This window comes from Amaranthus tricolor, chromosome 5, assembly GCF_026212465.1.
Source record: "Amaranthus tricolor cultivar Red isolate AtriRed21 chromosome 5, ASM2621246v1, whole genome shotgun sequence".
In the NCBI taxonomy this organism is placed as follows: Eukaryota; Viridiplantae; Streptophyta; class Magnoliopsida; order Caryophyllales; family Amaranthaceae; genus Amaranthus; species Amaranthus tricolor.
The window spans coordinates 15,686,739-15,708,975 of NC_080051.1; the positions used below are offsets into that span (position 1 = coordinate 15,686,739).

At 39.3% G+C, this 22,237-nt stretch overlaps 3 protein-coding genes across 3 annotated transcripts; 1 reads left to right on the forward strand and 2 right to left on the reverse strand.

The window, feature by feature from the left end:
* The first annotated feature begins 522 nt into the window (after positions 1-522).
* LOC130813474 (uncharacterized) lies at positions 523-3,615 on the forward strand. The gene is made up of 4 exons (XM_057679309.1): positions 523-1,720; positions 1,793-1,914; positions 1,984-2,529; positions 2,602-3,615. Exons 1-4 carry the CDS (start codon positions 628-630, stop codon positions 3,613-3,615), a joined length of 2,775 nt encoding a protein of 924 aa, XP_057535292.1. The 5' UTR covers positions 523-627.
* LOC130814067 (uncharacterized) lies at positions 2,959-11,204 on the reverse strand. Its single transcript, XM_057680061.1, has one exon. The coding sequence runs from the start codon at positions 10,003-10,005 to the stop codon at positions 4,468-4,470; it is 5,538 nt and encodes a 1,845-aa protein (XP_057536044.1). The 5' UTR covers positions 10,006-11,204; the 3' UTR covers positions 2,959-4,467.
* Positions 11,205-14,833: 3,629 nt separating this feature from the next.
* LOC130814068 (uncharacterized) lies at positions 14,834-21,768 on the reverse strand. Its single transcript, XM_057680062.1, has 4 exons — positions 21,518-21,768; positions 21,274-21,379; positions 15,206-15,309; positions 14,834-15,106 (listed from the first exon to the last, which is right to left on the reverse strand). Exons 1-3 carry the CDS (start codon positions 21,627-21,629, stop codon positions 15,231-15,233), a joined length of 297 nt encoding a protein of 98 aa, XP_057536045.1. The 5' UTR covers positions 21,630-21,768; the 3' UTR covers positions 14,834-15,106; positions 15,206-15,230.
* Positions 21,769-22,237: the final 469 nt, after the last annotated feature.

A 22,237-nucleotide genomic window follows, 5' to 3' on the forward strand; every position in this document is an offset into this window, starting at 1 on the left:
GCTCTTTAATTGAGGGTCCGACTTTTCGACCTCCCAGCTAAATTCAAGGATTTAACACTTAGAAAAAATTTGCAAAATCACCCCTTCAACTAGGGTCCGACTAATAGACCTTACGGACATTATTAAACACTTAAGAAGAAATCTGTTGGCTTCCCCTCATTGGGAGTCCGACTTATCGACTTCCCAGCTTTCATTTGGAATTTCAACTTTTCTTTCAACTGTTCAAACCCAAAGTGAAGCATTTATTGCTGTTATAAATAGGGTAGTTGGAATAGTTCCATCTTACCTAATCTTCATTAACTCTTTTCAAATCTTCAAATTGCAAGAGAGAAAGTAGAGAGAGACGCTCGGACAATCCTCATCCCTCCTTCAAACTTCTGACAAATCCTTCGAAGATCTTCAAGGTTTCTGACAGATCTTCACCAAATTTCTGACGAATCTTCACATTTCTCTAAGGTATTCAAACTTTTCCCAGATTTTTCGAATTTCTTCAAGTTATTCTTCAAACTGTTCTCGAATTTCTTGAATATCTTCAATCTGTTCATGAATGCTAGCCTAGAACTTTGAATTTGTTTATGAATCTAGTCTCCATTCTTTACAAGTTTCGGCTTTTACTTTATTATTATCATGGATGTCGCGACTACTAACCCAGACACCAACCCTACTAACTTGCCGGAAACTCCTTTGATAGTACGTAGGCGTCTTAATAAAAAGGGTTTACCAATGGATGACTCGGATGAAAGTAGTTCAGTGAGAATTACCCCCCATTATGAACCAATAAAAGCTGGGGATGAGTCGTCCGTATCTCCTATATACCCTCCGGAGATTATGAAAACTGCTCCTTGGGAAGTGAGCATTGCTTTCTTTCCAAATTACTTGCCGCGAATAAATCCTGACCTAGAAGGGTTATTGTATGTAGATATGGAAAACCTTGAAGGATCAGCCGAGTCTTCAGGAAGAGAGAGTGCGGCGCCAGCTCCTCCTCCATTCTACATTCCAGACGGCGGGCCTCTAAATTACTTTATTGACGTACAGACTAAGAGAGATCTAGACAACCGTCGGGAGGCCATCTCTCAAAAATGGGGTTTAAAAGATAACATAAATATTATTACCCCGGGGAATTATGACACCGTTAGGTTTCCCCCTCCACATTGTATAGCCGTATACTTCCCTTCTTTTGAATTAGGGCTTAGATTTCCTCTTCACCCGTTTTTTAGAGAGGTGTTAGAGTTTTTGGACGTCTCAGTGCCCAAGTTATACCCGAACGCCTGGGGTTGTATGGTGGCCTTTTTGATCTTGTGTAAAGTTTTGGCCGTGCCACCAACACTCACAGCTTTTAGATATATATTCAGAGCCCGCCTATGTAATTCCCAATCATACGGCTGTGGCTGGATTACTTTCACCCACCGTCGAGGACTGAAGATAGTCCAAGACCTCCCCGATAACCAGAAGGGGTATAGGACAAAATTCGCATACTTATACAACTCAGAGGGATGGAATATCAAGACCTCTTTTGATATAAAGCCCAATCTCTCGGGTTTTAATAATGGGATCCCGCAATGTTCCTTTAACGATGCGGTGATCATAGAATATGCAAAGATGGACGTTCAATTGGGAAGGAAACCAATGAACGTCCAACTTAATTGGATACCTGGTCGTCCTGAGCTGGAGAATGAGAACCTCCTCTCAGCCTTCGGCATTAGCTTGGCTATCGATCGGAGTAAGAGTTGCCGAGTTTCTTCCTTTCCTTTTCTATAGTACGTTTGACTGTTGCTAACTCATGCTTCTACAGGGATAGCCAAGCAAAATCTTCGAGCCAAGAGTCCTGAACTAATGAAGAAATTCAGTGTTCTGAGACTTGCTTCAGGGGCCATCCAGCGGGCCGAGGATAAGCCTCTTCCCCTTCCTCCAAAGGTATATCTCTATACAGAGTTCTGTTGAAAAAAGATTTTTGTTGATTCTTCCTAACCTCTTCTTTTGTAGGACTCGGCAACCGTGGAGAAGGGTCTGGAGGACGTGCCTTCGGAGCAAGAGGCTCTCCGACTTCTTGAAGAAAGAAAGCAGGTTCATATCCCCGATGAATCTGAGAGGGTGGTTCCTCCTCAGACGAGGGGTGCGACAAAAAAGAGTGGGAAGAAGAAGAGGAAGCGGGATTCTTCTTCCCACAAGGAGAAGTCGGCAAAGAGGCCCTCCGTGGGCGCGGTCCCTACCGCCCGGCCCCTCCAAATAAGGCCAGTTGAAGAGGAGACCTCGCCCCTTCAAGACTCTCCACGGCCATCTTCAGATAAAGGGAAGGAGAAAATGGGGGAATCTTCCGCGGCTCCCTCCTCTCAGTATGCCGAGGTTTACCGTCGTCGGGAGGTTTCCCCTTTTCGACGCGACACACCCTTTCCGGAGCTGGGGCATAAGGGCTTAGTAGTCCGCTTTAACAGGGCGACGTCTAACTTAATCAGCAAAGTGGACGTCGACCTTTTAGAATCTATGCCCCCCCGTGATAGGGTGCGTCAAGCACAAGCTTCGGCGGCGGAGGTAATAACTTTTAAACTTAGTAATATGATTATTTTTTGCTTCCGGATTTCTTTAATAATCGTTCCTTTGCAGGCGTTCATACGGTTGGCCTTTGAGCTCGACGCCAACCGTCAAAGTGCCGCGGACCAGGAAACCATGGCCGCCCTTACCTCCCGCTGCGAAGAGCTAAACGAAGAATTAACAAAACTGCGGGAGGACCTGCCGAGCCTCAAAGAAAAACTGGCCAAGTGCTCTGAGCTGAAAGAACGCTTGGTTAGAACCGAACAATGGCGGGAAAGGGCGAGGAAGCAGCTGGATCAGATCGTCGAGAACTTGGATGCTGCTTCCACCAGGTCCGCGAGCATCAGCCATGAGGTCGGCTTGCTGATGGATACTCATGCCAAGCTCGTTCATCAGAACCAGCAACTAATGCAGCAAGTGTCGGCCGATTCTTCCCACTTCAAAATGATTCTATCCGCGGCTAAAGTATACAAATTGTGCTTAACCAGGAAGGCCCGGATAGCTCGAGATTGGCTTCTCTCGGATGAGCCGGAAGCGTCGAAGTTTCTCGGAGATCTGACGGCCGAGATGGTGAAGGCCGGAACCATGATTAGTGACGAGAAGTATCGTCTGGCTGCCGCAGAGTTGGGCATGGATTTTACTTCCCTTCAGCAAACTGCTGAACAAAAGGGGAGTGAAGCTTTGTCCAACCTTGCTCCTGTCTTGGACGGGGAGTCGGCGGTACTGGTCGACACGGTCTGGGACGCGGCCGAGAAGAGGGCCTGGTCTGAAAAGATAAATGCCGAGGCTGAGAGGGAGGCTTTAAGTCTTGACTTGGAGCAGCTGGCTCTCTCTTCTCCTCCGGCGTCAGATGTCCCAGAGAACTTGACGCTCTCCAACCTGGAGGTTCTATGCCTTGATCTATCGAATCTCATTATTGACGAAGGCCGGAACCTCCAGAGCTTGTCCCGGGAGTTGTCTGAGATCGGGGTGGAGCCGTTCAATGTTGAAGATTATGTCAGCTTCACCCCGAGTTTTGAAGAGGGAAGGATCGAATCTCCTCCGCCGCCGGGTGAAGATGTCGAGGTCTTTTTTGACGATGTATAATCTTGTATTTTAGTAACCTTGTTTTTTGTAAACATTCAACTATATTTTGAATATTCGATGTATATATTCCTGATTTTTCGTGATATCCATGCTTCTATTTGTTGAGCCGTGGCTTCTTTCCTCTGAGGCCGCGGAACACTACTTAAAGGACGTGATTTTTCGATGTCACGTATAGGCGACATCAAGGAAATTTGGACTTAGAATATTTTCAGCCTACAGACCCCAGTAGGGGGGTCCGACTTGTCGATGTCCCGGTCGCGGGTAATCTTTTTGGGAGACTTGGATTTTCTTTTGAACTCAGGGACCCCAAACTGGGGGTCCGACTTATCGACGTCCCGGTTGGGAAACATCTTTTGGAATATTTTGGACTAGGGGGACCCCAAACTGGGGGTCCGACTTATCGATGTTCCGGTTAGGAAACATCATTGTAAAGACTTAGAATGTTTTGAACTAGGGGACCCCAAACTGGGGGTCCGACTTATCGATGTCCCGGTTGGGAAACATCATTTGTAAAAACTTAGAATATTTTGAACTAGGGGACCCCAAACTGGGGGTCCGACTTATCGAAGTCATAGGTTCGTTAGTGACTTAGAATAACTTGATAATGGGACCTCTCTCAAGGGGTCCGACTTTTGGATATTACTGATTTAATAAGATTTGCAATAGATTTTTACCAAATAGTTGCGAACATAGGTGCCAGATAATCTGAAATTGAAACTTCTGTTATAAAGGATTGATAAGAATACAAAAGTGAATTCGAATGACAACGCAACTACGTTGCGGGATGAGTGTAGTCGCGGATTGATGCTGCTAACACTGATACTAGTAACTGATTGCCCCTTGCAAATTTTATTAAATGTAGAATTTCTTTAGGTGGTCTCCATTCCATGGACGGGGTAGTTTTTTCCCTTTCATGTCTTCTAGTTCGAAAGTTCCCGGTTTGATGATGCGGGTGACTTTGAAAGGGCCGTCCCATTTGGCTCCTAACTTTCCTTTTTCCACGATCTTTCCCGTAGCTTCTATTTTTCGAAGGACCAAATCACCCATTTGAATGCGTCTGGTTTTTACGTGGCGATTGAAGCTACGGATCATCTTCTGTTTTTGTGCTATTGATCTCAGCATCGCGTTTCCTCTTGTTTCCGGCAGCAGATCTAAGTTTGCTCTTTTTCCTTCCTCATTTTCGTCGTGTGAGTAGTAGGTGACCCTTGTAGAGGGTATGCCTATTTCAACTGGGAGCACGGCTTCAGATCCATATACTAAAGAGAAAGGTGTATGCCCCGTTGCGTCTTTGATGGTTGTTCGGCTTGCCCATAAGATGCCTGGTAATTCTTCATCCCAATTACCTTTGACTCCCTCTATCTTCTTCTTAATGCCATTCAGGATCTCTTTGTTTGCGGACTCCACTTGACCGTTAGTTTGCGGCCTGGATACTGAACTGAATCTGATTTGGATGTTAAATTTGTCGCAGTACTCGATAGTGTTCTTGCTGACGAACTGCCTTCCATTATCTGTTATGATCACCCGGGGGATGCCGTACCTTGTGATGATATTTCTCCATATAAACTGACAGACCTGTTTGTCCGTGATTGAACTAAGGGCTTCCGCTTCTACATATTTTGTGAAATAATCAATGGCCACAATGATGAATTTGCGTTGCCCTTTTGCCGGAGGGAAGGGACCAAGGAGGTCCATGCCCCACTTGTCGAAAGGCAAGACGGCTTGTATGGCAGTCAAGTAATTAGACGGCTTCCTTCCTATCTTTGAATGGTATTGGCATTCAGGACATCTCTTGATCAAGTATTCCGCGTCTTCTCGGAGTGAGGGCCAATAATATCCACTTCTCAGGACTTTCCCGATGACAGTTCGCACTCCCTGATGTATACCGCATCCTCCTTCATGTATTTCGCGAAGGATATAGTTTCCTTCTTCAGGGGATACACATTTCAGGAGGGGGTGTGTATACGACTTCTTGTAGAGCGTTCCTTCGTGGAGTTCGAACCATCTTGCTTTCTTCTGGAGCATATTGGCCTGGCTTTTATCTTGGGGAAGCGTCTGATTTCGCAAATATTCGATGTACGGTTCCATCCATGTATCTGATCTGTCGATGGTGTTGACCATGAAGTTGATGCTGGGATTAGGAAGTACTTCCCAGATAATGTCTCGAGCCGCGGATGTTTCTGCTGAGCTGGCCAGTTTTGCTAGGGAATCAGCTTGTGCGTTCTGGGATCTTGGAATGTGCTCCAATGTGAACTTGTCGAATTTTTGAACAAATTCTTTCACCTGCTGCAAATACATCTTCATGCTATCATCCTTTGCTTCGAATTCTCCGTTGACTTGTCCCACGATCAATTGGGAGTCAGAGAAAGCGGACAAGTTTTTCGCTCCCGCTTCGTAGCAAATTCTCAATCCCATCAATAATGCTTCATATTCTGCCTCGTTGTTAGATGCTGCGAACTCGAACCTGACTGCTCTTTCCATACGGACCCCCGCGGAAGACATGATGAGGAGTCCAGCTCCACTAGCTGATTGTGTTGAGGACCCATCTACATACAACTTCCACTTCTGATTGGGTTCAGGATGACAGGGGAAGGTACTTTCAGCAATGAAATCAGCCAGAGCTTGAGCTTTGATTGCCGTTCGAGGCTCGTATTCGATACCGAAATCCGCTAGCTGGTTTGCCCAATCTGTGACGCGGCTTGACTTGTTTTTTCCTTCCAGTATCTTTTTCAAAGGTTGATCAGTCCGGATGATGATCTGATGGGATTGAAAGTAGGGCTTCAATTTTCTGCTTGCCATAACGATTGTGAATATGACTTTTTCGACTTCGCCGTAGTTTCCCTCAGAGCCGCGGAATGCATGACTTACGTAGTATACGGGAAACTGTTTCTTTTCCCTTTCCGCAACCAGTACTCCGGATAACGAATACTCGGAGACAGAAACATATAGGACTAGTTTCTCCCCTTTGATGGGAGAAACTAGTTTCGGTAATGTGGACGGGTGTTCTTTGATTTGGCGAAAGGACTCTTCTGCTTCTGCTGTCCACTCGAACTTCTGTTGTTTTATTGTCTTAAAGAAGGGGGAACATTTATCCGCAGACTTGGAAAGGAATCTTCCGAGAGCGGCTATGCACCCCGTGAGTTTTTGTACTTCTTTTACTGAGGTGGGGGATCTCATGTTTTGTAAGGCCTGGATCTTATCGGGATTTGCTTCAATGCCCCGCTCGTCTACCAGAAAGCCGAGGCACTTACCTCCGGTAACTCCAAACACGCACTTGTCGGGATTAAGCTTCATTTGGTGTTTTTGAAGGGTAAGGAAGGTTTCTCGTAAGTCCGCGGCGTGCTGACTTGCTTGTTTGCTCTTTGTGATCATATCATCCACATATACTTCTAAATTCCGTCCAATCTGAGATTGGAAGACCTTGTTGACCATCCTCTGATAAGTTGCTCCCGCGTTTTTTAATCCGAAGGGCATGACCTTGTAGCAATAGACCCCTGTGCTAGTAATGAAGGCCGTGTGAGGTTGATCTTCGGTGGCCAATGGGATCTGATGATAGCCGGCGTTGGCATCCATGAAGCTTAATAATGCATGGCCTGCCGTAGAGTCGACCAGACGATCTATCTTTGGAAGTGGATAATCGTCTTTGGGGCATGCCTTATTCAGGTCCGTGAAGTCGACACACATCCTCCATTTACCATTTGGTTTTTTTACCAGAACAACGTTGGATAGCCACTCTGAGTATTGGCATTCTTTGATAAATCCGGCTCTCAATAACTTCTCAACTTCCTCCTTTGCGGCCTCAGTCCGCTCTCTTCCTTGATGTCGTAGCTTTTGTTTCACGGGTTTATGGCCTGGTTTGATGTCAAGTTTATGACACGCGACACTGGTAGGGATGCCAGGCATTTCTTCCGTGCAAAAAGCAAAGACGTCGCGGAATTCAGCAATGGTGGCCACTATGTCCTGCTTGACCGTGTCAGGAAGATCTTTCCCTATCTTGATTTGTTTCCCCTTGAACATATCTACTTCCTCGTATCGTTCTATGGGGCGGGACCTTTCATGCGTGTTGGGATTTTCCCTGTATACGCTCATGTCAGCGGGGACCTTGTCTTCCCTCTTTCTTTTTGCAGGTGTCTCGGAAGACCTGCGCTTCAGGGTGTTAACGAGGCATTGGCGAGCCGTCACCTGGTCTCCTTTCAGAATGCCAACTTGCCCGTTATCTGTTTCGAATTGCAGCAGGAGTTGATGGGGAAAGATGGCTGCCTTGATCTTGTTAATGAGTGGGAGCCCCATGATGGCATTGTAGGGAAAGTTGAGATCTACCACTGTGAACCGTATGGGCATGGTACGGCTTTCATTTTTCTCCCCTACTCGTACGGGGAGAATGATCGTTCCCAACGGAATGACCTGACTCCCTCCAAACCCAATCAGTGGTTTGTCTAGGGGTTGCAAGTGCTTCTCCTCGAACTTCATCTTTCTCAAGCATTCCATTGTAATAAGATCAGCCGTGCTTCCCGTATCTACCAGCACCCGTCTGACTTTCATTTGCCCGATTTTAAGAGTGACTACCAGGGGGTCGGTATGGGGTTGTTGCAGCGGCTGGGAAGTCGTGGCATCGAACTTCATGACCGGTCCTTTAGATGCGGCCATGGGAGGTCCTTTCAGCAAAGTGTGGACGCTGTTTTTTGCCGCGCGGATAGTGGGATATTCCTCAGTGTATCCCCCAAAAATCATGTTGATAGTTCCTTGGGTGTCGGAACTTTCGCGTCTGGCTTCGTTCCTCTTGGGGGATCGGCGTTTTTGTTGCCATGGCCTCCTTTCTCCTTCTCTTCCAGCATCATAATCTCTCCTGTTGATGAACCTGGACAGTTTTCCCTCGTCAGCCAACTGATGCAAGATGCGCTTTAGTTCGCGGCATTGTGCCAGAGTATGGCCATGTTCTTTGTGGTAGTCACACCACAGATTATAGTTGCGCCTATTAGAGGGGGTGGTAACAGGAGGTGGAGCCGGCAATTGATCTCGAACAGCGAAGAAAATGTCCCTCCTGTTTCGATTGAACATTGGGTCGTTGCCTCCATCCCCCAGATTCCGCGTCCTAGTCTCCCCTCCTGCTACATATACCTGTCTGGCTCGTGGAGGTCCCATATCAGATGGTGGGCCAGGACGACGCGGCATGTAATTCTTCCCCCTCGGAGAATGTTCCTCTCTACGTCGTGAGGATTGAAGAGAGGATCCGGCTTCCTTCTTTTCGGATTTACGCCGTTTCGGGTCATGGGCCTGACATATCTCCGAGGCCGTGACGTAGCTTTGGCATTGTTTCATGGCCTCTGCATACGTTTTTACTTGACTTTCAACCAACTGGAACTTCAGCCGTTGAGCCTTCATTCCGTTGATTAGGGCGTTTAGCGCAACTGACTCCTCCAAATCAGTTACTTCCAGCACTGCCTCATGGAATTTCTTGAGATAAGAGGATATGGATTCTCCTTCCAACTGAGTGACACTAAGCAGGTGGAAGTTTGATTTCTCCTGCCTTTTTGAGGCTACAAAATGGCCCAAGAACTTGTCCTCTAGTTGGGCAAACTTGTGGATGCTTCCTCCGGGAAGGGAGGTGTACCATGTCAAAGCTACTCCTGTAAGAGTAGTTGGAAAGAACTTACACCATAACGATGAGTTGGTGGTGTATAACAGCATAAGATTCTTATACGCCGTCATGTGCTCCTGTGGGCATGACGTGCCATCGAAAGCAGCCATGTTTGGTACCTTTATTTTCCCGGGATTAGGAGTATTTAGTATCTCCATGGCCAGGGGGGAGACTAATGATATGGGTTCTTCGGGGAGGACACTCTTGGTGGCCTCATTCCGCGGCATGGTGGCGGAAATGAGGGGGCGGCTAGAACCAGCGAGTTCCGCCTTCTTTCTTTCCTCCCTTCTTTTATCTAGCAGGGACTGGACGCTCTCGGACGCTTTTCGTTTTTTGCTCTCTAGGAAAGTTCGAGCATCTGGAGTGGCGGTTTTGGAGTCGCCATCTCGTGTATCTGTGGTGCCAGGGTGTGGATAAGTCTTGGACCTTTCCCGCCTATTCTTGTTGCGTCTGCTGGAGTGGGAAGTCCTCGAGTTCCCTTCTTGAGATTCATGGGATTTTGGTATCTCAGGATGGGGCTCGATTCGTTCCTTCAGGTTTTTTATCTGTGCAGCCATATCTTCCAGTACTCGTTGCTGAGTAGGGGTATTGTTTATGACGGCACGAAGTTGTTCAGAGAACGCGGCCGTGAGATTTCGTGCTAGCATGTCCAGATCACGACGGGTCACGGCTTGATTGTTAGCGTGACCTGCGGAAGTGTCTGTATCTGTGCTATGCACTGTTGCAGTTTGTGTAGGATTCTTTTTAGGAGCCATGACTTTTTGTTTCAACTCCCCACAGACGGCGCCAAACTGTTTCGGTAATGAAACGAGGAAGTGCAAAAGACACTTAAAATACCTGGAGATTGATGGAAGAGTGATCCAGTGAAACGGTTTATAAGAGAAAGCGACTTGAATTCCTGCAATACAACACGTTAGCCTTGTCCGGGGGGTGATCTCCCGGAATACCCCTCCGACGCTCAAGTTAGAACGTAGATCGGAAGTTAATGAATGACAGATTGTAGAATGAATGCAAGAAGGAAGGTCGGGATTGGGATTGCTAGTGCTAGTGCTAGAGTTTAGGAAGGCTAAGGAAGTAATGTAAGCAAGGATACTAGGAAAGCTATTTCAGATGATCCTCCCTCCTTGATGGTAGCCTCTATTTATAATGGTGAAGAAGGGGAGTTATTTCTGAGAAGAAGTGGACTAACATGGGAGTAGTGGGAGTAATGGGAGGTGGACTGGTCAGGGGAAGAATGGACAGTTATTCATCTGAAGCAAGGAGAGCCAAGCATATACGAAGAATGGAAGGTGGTGGGTGGTTATTCTCCTTAAAAGGAGGATAGCCACAGGAGAGGGATGGCAAAGGATTTAAGTATTCTGGAGGTAAAACCCCATGGGCCTGCCAAAGAAGAAAAGAGGTCCAGCCAAAAAGTCTATTGACTAAAAGTCAAAGTCAAATCCCGAAAGGTCAAAGGGTATTTTAGGGATATGATGCTAATTATTTAATTAAAAACAATACCATGACAAATTTCAAATAGATTGATGTGCAAATTCATGAATTCATGAGAAATCTCACCAGGTTAGAGTACTTTTAAGAATTAATAACATTGCATTCATAGGAATTGATTATTCATACCAGCGAATTTGAGGAACATATTTCATTGTTTCGTTATTTCATATCATCACCACGCCGCCATTGTTAATTTATGAAGCACCCCATTGAAGACAATGAAGAATATTCATTGGCTGTGATGGTTTTTTTGACAGGGAGAATAGAGTTTATCTTGCTAAGAGAAGGGTGGAGTGGTTTTGGGCAAGTTACGAGGGTGGGTGACGATGGTGGGGGTGGTGTTGGAGGTGGGTTGGGCAAGGGGGTTGAAGGTGTGAACGGTGTAGCAGCCAACATATAATCTGATTTTTTTTTTTTGTCAAAAAACTCTTTAATTTATTTTTTTTATTTAATCTTTTTTACAAGTTACCTACAAAAGCAAGTTACTATTAGAGGAACAACATTCTTGGGTAAATAACCTAATAAATGAGATTATTTATGGTTAATAAAAATTAAAATTATTGTAAGAAATCAGAAAAAGGTTGAATTATTCGTGGTAATTTTGATGTAATTTTTTTATTGGCTGAATGTTTATTAGTAGAGATTTTGTATTGTTTGTAATTTATTGTCTAATGTAGTTTCGCACAGATTGAAGGATGATTGACTATGATTTTTACAATAAAATAACTTGCAATTTCAAAATTTTATTGCATTTGTATTTCCTTTTTTATTGGTTGAGACAAATTTGCCTTGATTATTTTGTTGATCGATATTTACTAGATGAGACAAATTTGCATAAATTAATTGATAATTGATAAGCACTCGCATTAATTAAAATCATATTATTATATACTAAATAACATAACAAATCATATAATAATTTGCATAGAATCTTCAAAATATTTATCAAAAAAATAAACTACAATATAATTTGCATGAAGTCTTTTAGAACAATATTATTAGCATTTCAAAACACAAAAGCTTTGATTATCTTAAACAAAATTTTAATTTTGTATAATAATTAATTTATAGTTTTAATAGATGGTTGCCATATTTTTTCCTAATTATTGACTGAGGCAAAATTGCATTTATTGGGTAACAGTTATTTATTGGCTGAGACAAATTTACATAGATTGTTTTTCTAATTGATATACTAAATAATCTTGAATTTGGAAAAGTTTAGATTCAATCAATAATATATGTTACACTTTAAATTAAAAAATTAAATTTATGAGGTTAATATATATTTTTCCCGTTGTTTTAAAAATCTAAACTTTTATAGATGTTTACAATAAGAAATAATGCACGGGTTTTATAATAGTGATAAGTTATTATAGACCGATTTCGCGTCACTTTGCTCCCCATTTGAATCACGAGTTTAGCCGAATATTCCACCTTTCTCCTCCTTTTGAACATTTTGCTCGTCTTTTTCTTCCTTCTTCCTTTTCAATCATTTTCCTTTTTTCTTTATCATCTGTCAAATTCAATGCTCAATATCTTTTGATTTTTAGTAACCCTAACTCAACATTTAGGTCAGTTTTACCCTACTAATTTAAAATTTTGGTTTGTAAAATTCACGTGGTAAACTTAAATTTTTAAGTTTTTCATGTGGTATGCAAAATGTTAAGTTTTTGGTTAAGTTAAGTACTTATTTCAATTGGATTTTAAAATATGTGATCAAATAGGATGATTACGACGTTTATTTTTCGAAAAAAATGTCATCACGTTGGGTAAAAATAGCATTAAATTAAAAAAAATTTTCACTTTTGTCTATCAGGTGGAAAAATTAAAAGGTCAAGATTACCACATAAAATAAAAAAAGGTTCGTTTACCACGTGGAAAAATAAAAAATTTAGAATTATTATATAAAATTTCTCTAAAATTAATTAAATTTGCATACATTGCGATTTTAAAAACCATATGTATGAAACCCTTATATCTAGTTATAGTTACCCCTAGAGGACCCCTAATCAAATTGATTAGGATTATGTCTTACGTTAAGATTTTAATAGTCATATACTTTAGCATAAATCCTTGTATGAAATAATATCACCATAAGATACATCTTATACTTGATTAAATAACCTAATAATAAAAAATTTCTAGCATATATATACTTCTTGTTTTGAAATTATTTCATCGAGAGACGATCTCTCATAAGAATAACTCTTATTTTAGTTCCCATAGAATTAGTTGTAATTATCTTAAGCTTTGTAGTGGCTCCTAATTAAATTTGATTTAAATTGTGTCCTATGATTTCAAGCATCATATACCCATAACTGTCCTTGTATTCAGTTGTACTTACCCTGAGGCAAGTTTTTTAGTGAATTCGAATAAACTATGTCATACATTAAATTTTTAATAATTACTAATTTATCCAGTTGTAATTAACCCTACTCAAGCTTTTAAGTGACCCCTAACCAAATTGATTGAAATCGTTACGCATCTAAGATGTTACAAGAACTATACATCCATAGTTACCCCTACATTCAATTGTAGCTATCCCTAGTTAAACTTTCTAATGACCCCTACTCACATTAATTAAAATTGTGTCATACATCAACATTTTAAAAAACATACACCGGCAACAAGACAATGTGAGCTTACCATCATTGCTTTAAAATCATGAATTATCTTAAATGACGAATTAAAGTGGTTCAAATTCTTCAAAATGTGTTTCATAAGACAAATTTCTTCCAAACTAAACGAAAATCAACAGAAAATTTAAAGAAAAGCATAGAAAATTAATAAAATTAATTACTTTCATCAAATCAAATTCTTCAACTGCTATATTTAAGTCTAAGAAATTTAACTTATATTCAAATCAAAATCTCCATTTGATTTTGATTGAATACTGACGAATGAAGAATGTAAATAGAGAAGAAGATGGAGAAGCAGAGAAGAGAGTAAATCAAAGAGAAAGAATTAGAGAAGAATAGTAGGCTGAATGTCAAAATCCTTTGCTTCCAAAACAACACGTATCAAGTGACTTATAAAAGTCTAACCACTATGGGGCAACGTATAATTAGTAATTTTAAGGTGGATTCACTATAAAGTATTGTGGACCAAGACATTTACATCTATAGAGTCTGCTTCAGGGGCATATAAGATAAGCTCACAAGCCAACAAGGAGACATTATTAGCCACTAATCGATAAGCCCACGAGCCACCACAGAGACATTATTAGAGTTAAGGTCACGTTGGGCAAGCTATGGATCTAATAAACATTTGGCCTTTGGGGACAAAGGAAGAAACATCCTTTGATGGTTTTTACACTTGTATAAGAACGTTAATCCCCAAATATAAAGGCTTAAGGAGGAAATAAAAAAGAAAATTACACATGGTAACATCGAACTTTTATAAAAAGGTAGCACTTTTATAAGATTTTTTCACATGGTAGCATCCAGTTTATGCCTTATCTAACTGCCGTAGCATTTTCCGTTTAATTTACCATTTTGACGTTTCTACCCTTATTAAGTATTTGTTGTTGTCTTTATATTCTGCCCTAAACCATTTTTATGCTCTCAAATGTTCAATTATCATTTTGATGTTTAATTCATCAACGTTCTCAAATGTTCAGACAAATTATAAAGACAACAACCAATACTTAATAAGGGTAGAAACGTCAAAATCATAAATTAACCGAAAATTGACAAGAATTTTACAGAAAATGCTACGAAAGTTAGATAAAGGCATAAACTGATGCTACCATGTAGAAAAATCTTACAAAAGTGCTATCACTGGCGTTTCATAAAAGTTCGATGCTACCATGTGAAATTTCCCAAATAAAAATGCAAGCAATAGAATTAAGAAATTATTCAAGGCAGTGAGAAGCAGGTTTTATCACGATTGGAGCATGTACCGCTTTTTCACATGAAAAAACCTGATTTCAAATCTCGCTGCCCACTTCTCTGGCTCTCCCCTCCCTCCATTGGAGCATGTACCGCTTTTCGCATGAAAAAACCTGATTTCAAATCTCGCTGCCCACTTCTCTGGCTCTCTCACCCCCCCCCCCCCCCCCCCCCCCCCCCCCCAAAAAAAAAAAAAAAAGAAAAAAAACAGAAAAAAGGAATTATTCAAGCGAGTGTCTTGACGCAAATATCATTGTGTTGCTCAATGTTTATCATACATGTTATGTTAGACTAAAATATCCAGGGCTTATGTCAGGTTCAACACCCAAGATAAACTTTCAGAATGTTATAAACAAGTAGGCTTACTCCTATGCGACGTCCCAGTGCTGTGAGCTACGTGGGACCAGAACTGGAAGATAGATAGATGGTAACACTCTTGAATCCCATACTTCTTGAGTGGCGTCCACAAGTGTACCTTTATAAACAGAAAAAGATGGAATTGATAAGGGGGAGATAAAGCCTATATACGGCAATATAATTAAATGAATCATTTGATACACCTCAAAAACATTACCTTAAATCAATGAAGCAATATTCATTTACGTATGTAGATAATTAGCCGCCATCATCAGCTCCAGAGTAATTTCAGGTTCAATGTGGAACTCAGTCTCCTTCCCACTACATTACACAGATCGGCATGTAAGTCAAAAAGAATGAAGGAAACAGCATCCAAAATGGTATTAAAGAACAGAAGTCAATTAATACAAATGACCACTAAGCACAGTTGCAAGTTTGAGAAACTAAAGAGAACTCTCCTTGCCCAGATGAAGAGTTCAGAATTACACTACGCCAAAGAAATACACTACCATATTGATACTGAAAAGAACTAAGAAGCATGGACTCTCCAATCAAACTACCAAGTATAGTTGTGTTTCACAGTTTAATCTGGATAACTTCGTTTAATTTTAACAGCTCTAGTGCAATAGCCGACTCAGCCATCAGAAACAACAGGTTCCTTGAGAAGCTTGCAAAATCTAGTCCTCAAAGTATTGTCTCCCAAGTCATTTGGGCTAACGATTTATCCATAATTGACAAGCAAAATGCAAAAGCAAGTATTATGGAGCAAAAGAAAATGGATTGCAGATATATTTGCAAATCAGATCACTACCACTTGGAGAAATTTCCAGTTTTGTAAAGATAAACCACAAAGAATATATAGAGATAAACATAAGAGGCTCGTCATGGCGAAGCACAAACCACATAGATGGCTAAAGCCTAAAAATCTCAAATATTCATCACTCAACAAAATCACCATACTCCCTCTATTTCACAGTATACCCACAATATTCATTGTTCCATAGTTTGGAAAAAACATCATCGCAAAATTTTCAACTTAAACTCTCCTGAAGTCGTTGTTTCTTAAAAATTATAAGCATCACTTACACTACTTGAGAAAGTTATTCTACCCAATTCACTTATTATAGGCTTACGCTATGCAATAGAATATGTATGATTCCAACACCACCTTAAATGCTTTGTGTTCTGAACTAGGAAGGGAATGAATAAATTAGGTGCAAGAGAAAGCAATGGGGATGTGTATTGAACTCAGCACAAGAAGATCCAATCTAACAACCCAAGCCATAAGCCATATACAGAGCTTATTGAAACAGAGCATTTTCGAATCTCATACTGAATATTCTCTCATTTCACAAAATTATCCACAGAACGCACAGGTTGCAGTTCAACATTACTACTTGTACTACTCTATGAGCCCCCTATTTGAGGTGTCTTCCAAATAAAGTTTTGTTTATGAATATGATGCAATCCCTCGTGTTAATTATTTACTCCTGCATTCCTAAATATTGTCCCCATTTAAGTTAAGTGTATTGGAACTTTTCATTGGGTATAGGGCCTATGGGCACACATTTAAAAAGAAGTAAAATTAACACTCCTCAGAATAAGTTTAAACTTACAATCAGACATATTCAAGAAGTAAGCCAAGCCCTACATGATGATGAAACAACCATACACTTTTCAGATGACAGCAACAAATAATCTCGTGTTGCAGAGAGCAACAGCAATACAAGAGCTAAGAACCAGTATAATGCACATTGAATTGAATCTTTACAAGCTTTATGAGAAAATTTAAGGACGTAAACAAAGAAGACAACTACATTAACGCCTCAATGTATATACTGAAAAAACAGGTTTTCAAGTCTTGAGTGTGATTGTGTGAGAAACCAGTACATGTTTCATCTGTATGCATTCTTGCATCACAACATCAGTTATGCAAGTGGTGATCCTAAATTGTAATTGCTCTTATCCAGATTTTTAAAATCTTTTTTTTCAATAAATGAAATCATGAAAAGGAGACAAGAACACAAAAGAGAAAAAGATTGCAAGCCTAGACAATGGCCATACAGACACATGAAATCCTAGCTGAAAACCAGTGTAAGGAGTTTAGCAGGTCATGCAAAAAGGTACAATATATAGGCCAAGACCTTACCTGTTAGCAGGGTCACCTAAAATGAATGGCTTCATTTGAGTATCCAATGTAAACATATTGTCACAATCTTTTATAAACGGAATTGGCACAAAATTGGATGCAGAATAACACAAAGTTCATTATAAATGGACAGAAGTTGTGAAATCTATTCACATAACTATGTTGCCCTTTTAGAGATGTAGCCATCACTCAACAAAGTATCCAAATAAGGGTGATGCATTTTAGAACTTGATGGTGGTTGCAGATTAGTTAAGACAGAGAAAGATCAGAAGCAGCAAGAACAAGAGTAATGGCAGAATCAGACAGAGAATAGAAGCAAGGGAAGTAGTAGATAAGTAGAGAACAGAATGCTTGTAATAAATATAGAGAGCAGTGTACTCCCCGAGCTCTTAGAGTCGCTCAGTGACTTCCATAGTGATACAACATTCCAAAGTGTATTACATGCATACTATGAATCTATTTCCCCTTTTGTTTATATAGGCAACTATATCTTATCCTAGAATGCCCCTTTTTACAGCTCATCATATCTGTAATAGAAAGTTTTTTTTGTATAACAGAAAATCTAATAAAAGCAAATAACAGATTTCATTCCTGTGTAACAACTTTCTTCCTCCTAGAATACACATATTTGATGTTGGGCTTGGGCCTACCTTTGTCCACAATGGCGGAAGATAATTGGAACGGGTAGGGGCTTTGCCCCCCTGATTTTTTTAACATTTTACAACTTGTTTTTAGAAATTGTTGGTTTCTATCGGTAAAATCAAGCCAAGAGTATACTAGTATAAAGTCTTAGAGTAGGCATGCTATAAATTTCATTCTTATCGGTATTATTTCATTCTTAATCTAATTTGATAGTTACCAATTTAAAAACTGAATAAATTCATGATTGGTAATTTTATTAATCTGATTTTCTTCATAATCTAAAATTCTCGTTTAAGATGGTCTCATCGTTCTCATCGTAAGACAATCCTAAATCGAATTAAATAGTCCAACTAAATTAATTAGAACATCCACTTTCATACTCAAAATATCTACTATAGGTATTCAATGTTTAATACACCGTTTTGAATGTTAAAATTGATGTATTAATATATTCGTTGTTTTGAATTTGAACTCCATTTATGGATTTGTCTCACCGTGAGACAGTCTCATACAAAAGTTGCTCACTAACACAAATATTCTAATCTTTAAACTTGTTTCGATTGATGCTAGTAGTGTCTTCATTTTCAATTTAAATTTTATTTCAAGATATATGTATTAAGGATTTTTTACTTAATTATTAAATATTATCATAAATAAAAATTATTAGTAAATCTCGCTTCTCCCAAAATTGTTTCGCCAATGCTTGTCCATGATAAACCCATGAGTGATAAGCATATTTTCCCATTAATAAGCATGAAAAAGAATGTCAAAAAGCAATATGCCATTTGTGTTTGAGTGTGGGCTTCTCTTGGCCACATTTAGAGACAAAAGTAAGAGAGAAACAAAAAAGAGTGTATTTTTGCAAAGTAACCAACAGAGCATAGCAAGAAAAAGTACATCATATCCACACCTATGAACTGATTCCAAGACCACATATAATAATCAATTGTCTCGCCCTAGGAAAAACCCAAAGAAGCCATTTCAAAAGTACATGTATGTAATCAATAGCATATCAATTGTGATGTCTATACCAAGAAGATCAAGATCGAGATTATACTTGGGATCGAAAAGAGGAAGCAATCAAAAACTAATGACATAGATGTAGTGAAGTGCATTAATGATAAGAATAAGAACATTTTAGTTTAAGACGAGAATATCAAGAATTGATGGAAGGAGTATTTTGATGAACTATTTAATGGAGAAAAAAGAATTGTTGTAGGGGACACAACAAAAATCAGAGGTGGATGCGGTTTTAACAAAAATGAAGCTAAAAAAGCAGTTGGGCCACATTGTATACTTATTGAGGTGTCGTGATGCTTAGGGACGATTGGATTGACTTGGCTATTCCACAAGATTTGGAGGACGAGCAAGATGGCCAATGACTAGAGAAGAAGTACTATAGGGCCTATTTACAAAAACAAAGAAGATGTCTAAGATTTCTCTAACTATCGAGGAGTGAAACTCATGAGCCATACTATGAAGTTATGGGAAAGAGTGATAGAGATAAGTATGAGAAGATGTACCTCTATATCAGAGAACCAATTAAGATTTATGCCAGGGAGATCTATAATGAAAGCAATTCCTCTTATGAAACTAATGATGGAGTACTATAGGGCTAGAAAAAAAAACTTGTACACGGTTTTTATTGACTTGAAAAAAGCATACGACAAAGTATCAAGAGAAGTACTTTGATGGACAATGAAAAAGTATCAAGATATGTATTGATAAGTAAAGATGAATGTTAGGACATGTGAAGGGGCAACTTTGGATTTTCCATCATAATTGACCTTCATCAAGACTCAGCCCTAAGCCCTTTTTTCTTAGCGGTCCAATATGAGAAAACTCGATCGACCCAAGGAGATGCACCTTGGGGCATGTTGTTTAATGATGACATTGTTTTGGTAGATGAGACTAAGGAGGGGTAAATTCTAAGTTAGAACAAAGAAGAGAGTCGTTCGAGTCACAAGGTTTCAAATTAAGTTAGAGCAAGACAGCGTACATGAAGTATAATTTTAGCGCAATCGAGATAACGGGAGGCTCTATAAATCTAGAAGGGAAAAAAATCGCTTTAGGTGGATGCTTCAAATACCTTGGGTCCATATTTTATAGTAGTGGGGATATCCAATAAGATGTAACCCATAGAATTAGATGTGCCCTTCAAGTTAAACAACAAGTATTATTGAACAACCATTAACTCGACGCTACTGTATGGATTAGAATGTTGGGACTTAAAAAGAATCAGTAGAATGATGGGAGTACGGGAAATGTGAATTCTTCGATAGATGATTGGACATACCTTAAACATAGAATTTGAAATAAAGATATAAGAAAAGGTTTAAGAGTTGCAAATATTGAGGAAAAGATGAAAGATAATCGTTAAAGATGGTTTGGGCATGTGAAAAAACAGGGTATTAGAAAACCGGTAAGGAAGATAGATATTTGAAACTCGAAAGATTTATAAAGAGAGCGAGGAAGACCGAATATGACTTGAAGGACAGGAGTTGAAACGAAATAAATGACCTAAACTTATAAATTGAGATAGTCGAAAATCCGAATGAATGGAGAAGTAGAATCTATATGGACAATCATTGCAACTGATACATTTATATAGTCGACCTCAATTCTTTGAGATTAAGACTCCGTCATAGTTGTTGTTGATCCTTTTTTAAAGGATAATAAATATAAAATATGTATATTATATATTAATCATACATAAACATACAAAGTTTTTGAAGATTAATCATATATATTAATAAGAGAATCATACATAAACAAAACAAGTATATAGAATATGAAGGTGGATAATCAAATTGAAGAACAAGATCACTCGATATTGCACCTACATTTCCTCGCCCAATCTTTTTCTTTTACATATGCTTGAGTGAGTTAATGAGTGATAGATACTAATGCTATTAGGTTTTATTATCCTATTTTTCCGGAATGCATAAGTGTTTTGGGCATGTTTTAGTATCTTTTTGGTCTATTTTGTACTTTAATGTGAAACGTCGATTCTATGTAGTGTTGGTATATTTAGAGAATGTGATAATAATTGGGTGGTTTGGTATGATTTATAGTTTATGACCAATAAGCTCGAGAAGCAATAAAATAAAATAGAAAATGATTTGAAATACATGTTCATTATATAAACCATATGGTCAAATTCAAAAACATATCTCTGCTAATATAAAAATTTATTTGCAGTGATTAACGTGACATATCAAACTTTGGGATGTTAGCTTTCCAACAATACCTAATACACCTTATCTTGATAACCGTCAACCAAACAAAACATGACAGCCATTTGAAAACACACAGATGATCACTGATCCCGCAGTAATTTACTTCAATCCCTCTAAATGATCAATAAATCTTAAAGAGATGTTCTAATTAGAAAATACAAAAAGCCAACCACACTCTAAAGATCATCCAAATACAAAATCAAAATCAAAGTAACTCAAATTGTTTAAAGAAATCACAAAAAGATAAGAAATGACCTCGCATATTGAAGAGACCAATAGAAATACTGGCAAATTTTCTCAAGTATAGTAGTACTTATCTCCGGAAACGTCACTTCACCATGCTCCGTTTCAGCAAAACTGCCTACAAATTACCAAATTAAACAAAATAACATATAACAATTCAGCTCCATATCAATTGAATTCCGTAAGCCAAAAGACGAAATTAAAAAAATAAACCCTAATTTAGAGCAATAATTCAATTCAATAACAAAATAAAAACCTGGAGAAGTTAGCATATTGCGAAGAGTTTGAGAAACCATGGCTGCTTTCTTGTCGATAACAAATTCAAAACCTTCAGCGCTAATCAATTTCACTGTTTCTTCTTTCTTCATCTTTGAATCAAATTATCAACTAGAATGAACAATTCTTGCTCTCTAACTCTTTCTCTCTCTTCGATGGAAAACTAGGAGAAGAGATGGAGGCGTTATAGTGGATGTTGGCGATTGATCATTAAAACTACTACATTGTAGGACTTATTCCCAAAATATGGCTTAAAAAAAAAAATAATTCACATTTGCATTATTTGGGAAAGTATTTCCCACAATACCGTCCACGTGGAAAATTTAATTTTTTTTTTTTCAGATAAAACCGCCATCTCAAGTGGCGGTTTGCCCTAACCACAAAAACGCCATCTGAAGTGGCGGTTTGCTTGTAACTTGATTTTTTATTTTTTTTTCTTTGCCTTAATTTTTTTTTTCTTTCATTTTAAAATAGTGAACACAACATGCATTAAACTAGTTCAATACCATCTATTCTATAATAATCAATTACGAACCGGCTTGTTTTGAAAAAAATAATTATGAAACTAATGCAAAGATATATTACAATTATGGAAACTCATACAAGAAGTTCAAGTCGTATAAGAATATACAAAGCTTGTTAAACTACAACCCCCGACCCCTTTTGTTTTGCACACCGGTCGATGAGATGGTGTGAACTC